This window comes from Galeopterus variegatus, unplaced genomic scaffold (genome assembly GCF_000696425.1).
Source record: "Galeopterus variegatus unplaced genomic scaffold, G_variegatus-3.0.2 Scaffold1476, whole genome shotgun sequence".
Lineage (NCBI taxonomy): Eukaryota > Metazoa > Chordata > Mammalia > Dermoptera > Cynocephalidae > Galeopterus > Galeopterus variegatus.
The window spans coordinates 126,812-130,202 of record NW_007727587.1 but is presented as its reverse complement, the minus strand read 5'-3'; the positions used below and the strand labels follow the sequence as shown (position 1 = coordinate 130,202).

The 3,391-nt window shown below is 38.7% G+C and overlaps 1 protein-coding gene across 1 annotated transcript in view; it reads left to right on the top strand.

Annotated features, from left to right (window-relative positions):
• Positions 1–973: 973 nt before the first annotated feature.
• Positions 974–3,391, top strand: part of RAC1 (ras-related C3 botulinum toxin substrate 1 (rho family, small GTP binding protein Rac1)) — a 23,065-nt gene continuing 20,647 nt past the window's right edge. Inside the window, exon 1 of the mRNA XM_008577272.1 lies at positions 974–1,173. Within this exon, the coding sequence (XP_008575494.1) occupies positions 983–1,173 (191 nt within the window). The 5' untranslated portion in view covers positions 974–982. The remainder of the gene's footprint in view (positions 1,174–3,391) is intronic.

Here is a 3,391-nt window from a genome sequence, read left to right as displayed (position 1 = left end):
AGAACTGGCTCCCTGGGACTCTAGGCATTTCTTTTCATTACTGTCTGTGGTGGTTCAGGCCCGAGAGAAAGACAAGACTTGTCTCATGCAGTTTTTTTTTTTTTTTTTTTTTTCACCCATAGAAACAAGAATCTCAGTGTAATCCGAGCAAAATTGCGCGTCTCAGCATTGCTTGTGTAGGTTAGTGTTAACGAGGAAGCTGGAAGAATTACTACCAGTTTCATCAAACTCAGAACGCAACTGGTGCATTTTCAAGTTGCGTAAAGTCGAAGGAAGAGTTCTGGCATCACTGTTAACTTTTGGTTAATCCCCAAACTTATCATTAGGACTGATTTTGCTTTTATTCCTCTAAATGAATTTATGGATTTTCTTTTTCAGCTTATTTAGGTAATTTTAGTTAGACATTTGAAATTGTTTCTATAACTCAGACGCAAGAAGGACAATTAGACAACTGATTTTTGTAAGATGCCTGTCTCGGATTTATCTCACAAATGTGAAGGATTATTAACACTTCACAGTTCTATGTATATAACTAAAAACTGTGAGTTTCACTTACTTAGGAATATGTATGCTGCTTGTTTTAATCTTTTAAAAGAAAGCTTTACTTTGTCACTTTGGAAAAAATGTTCAGTTAATTGGTTTGATAGTGAAATCAGTGAGTTAGTTTAAATGAAGTTTTGATCCTTTTATGTAGTAAATTAACAAAACATGTGACTTTATCTTAACATTTAAAGTTATCTGAATTTCCTTTAAAAGTTAAGAATGCTGAACCAATAATGCTTAGAATATGAAGTGCTACTACCTTTTTAAAAAGTAAATTGCTGGTAATTCAATACCCAACCATAGTATGTAATTTTCTTATTCGAAAATTTCTAAAACTAAAACATAAGCACAGCAGATACATTTAGTTTATTTCGTAGTAATAGATTATGACCTCTACCATTTGTATTGTCTTTTTAAAATCTAGTCAGGTACTTGTTGAATGCTTACTATGGGATCTGGATCCTCCCGGCAAATCCCCACCCCACCACTTACTCATGGGATGGATAATCCAGAGCACATCACTCATCCCCCAAGAGAGATGCCTCAAAGGGAAACAAGACTGAACAAAGTCCTCGGTATTAAGTGCCTCATAGGTGCTTGGCCCCTTGCTAAGTGCTTAGTAAATTCCAGGTACCATTATTGTTATTGCTGTTTCTACTACTGTGAGGCTGTGTGAAGGAGTATTAGGCATAGAAAACACAGTTCTTAGCCTTGAGTTTTTGGTCGGCTTTTTAATACTGTATTTAACATAGATATTAACTAGGGCTAAGCAATATTAGAAGTGAAATGTACCTTTATAAAAAAGTTAAAGCCATATTACTTTAAATAAAGGATGATATGTAGCAAACGTTACTTTAGTGAAAAGTCTAGATACATAGTTTTCCATACCAATAATTCTTTGCTTTTAACCGAATAAATTCCATTCATGATATAGTTGGGATGTTCTTTTATTCAAAAGTTCTTAAAGCTGTAAGGATAGGTCTAAATTTTGTTGGGCTAAGAAGCCACGTAATGTGGAATTTGAAACAAGGGACAGTTTAAGCAGCGAAGGCAAATTGATTTAGTTTCCACAAATTGCAAGCTTTCTCATTTAAAAGATATTCTTAGGAATTATGGTTTAAAACTGTGTTATACCATATTATAATTAGGATCAGTTACTCCATATTCTTCTAATGGATTATTTCCTATATAGAAATTTAATTGGCATTGCGTATAAAATATGAGATAAGGTTTGATACTTTTACTTCTAAGATAGTCCTTCCTGAACACAAGGCCTATAACTTTTATTTGGGGGACCTCTGCCCCAAGATTTTTCTCTCAGCTTTATTTAGGGAAGACAGCACCTTACATTTAAATATTTACAATCATTTTTAATAGCGTTGTTTTCTCTTTGGTTAACTAGAAGGCTGGGAGTGAATGACTTGAAACCCTTCTTTTATACATTATTATACACAGTGGTGTCCAGATGGGTAGTGGTCTTTGTAGCCTAGTGTTTAGCTTACACATTGCTGTCCAGGGGTTTTTTAGTTGAGCATCATAAATGCCTTCCGTGAAGTCATTCTTACAGGAGTTGTGCACCATTTACTCTCTACTTCCATTGATGGCATGATCCATGAATTTATTTAAGCTCTTCGTGAATTATCTTTGTGTGTTTTCCTCTTCAGGCATTGGGTTCCATCTTTCTTTCTGACCTTTTTTTTTTTTTAAATTTCAAATGGTCATCCCAGGAAAATGTGGGGGGTTGGGTTAAGGAGGAAAATCAGGAAGCCATTTTTATTTTATTTTTTTATTTTTTTCCTTTTTGTCTTTTTTTGTGACCGGTAACGGGATCGCAACCCTCGGTATCGCGCCTGCACCACGCTCAACCAGTGAGCGGACCAGTCTCTATATGGGATCCTAACCCTCAGCGGGAGCGCTGCACTCTACCGAGTGCGCCACTGGGCCAGCCCAGGAAGCCTTTTTTGTTGTTGTTGTTGTTGTCTTTTGTCTTTTGTCTTTTTCCGTGTCCGGCAACGGATCGCAACCCTCAGTGTTGCCCCCGTACCGGACTGGGGACCGGCAACGGGACTGCAACCCTCGGTGTTGCTCCCGCACCTCGCTCAGCCAGTGAGCGGGAACCGGTCTGTATGTGGGATCCGAACCCTCGGGCGGGAGCGCCGCTGCGCTTCCCAAGCGGCGCACTTATCCAGTGCGCCACCGGGCCGGCCCAGGAAGCCATTTTTAGAAACCTTAAATCCACCCTTTGTATGGTTCTTTCTTTTCCATTAGTCATCTAATTTAAGTACTTCCTACTTTTTCACCTCTGTATCACCAGGTAGCTCTATCTTATAATTGTACGTAGTCTTCCTAGAAAGGAGATGTTTTGTCAGGAATCCTGATACCAAGGCAGTTCCTATATGTCATCAGAAGGAATTTTTTTTTTTCTGCAACATCTTAATATTAGAAATTTCATCATAAAGAAAAGTTGAAAGAATCGTATAGTCAACACCCACATACCCACCGACTAGATTCTGTGATCAGCATTTTGCTCTGTTTGCTTTATCACGTCTTCCCATTATCAGAGGGGATATTTTAAGAAGATTTAATAGAGGAGTTGATTTTGGAGAATTGGGATGTCGTGCAGTTAGATACTGAAAAAAAAATCTGCCAAAAAAAAAAATTCTTGTTTTTGGACTCTGTATCTTGACTCATATCAACTATACCATGGTTAGACTTTGAAGATTCTAAAAGGGTGATCTAGGGCCAGCCCGGTGGCGCACTGGATAAGTGCGCCGCTTGGGAAGCGCAGCGGCGCTCCCGCCCGAGGGTTCGGATCCCACATACAGACCGGTTCCCGCACTGGCTGAGC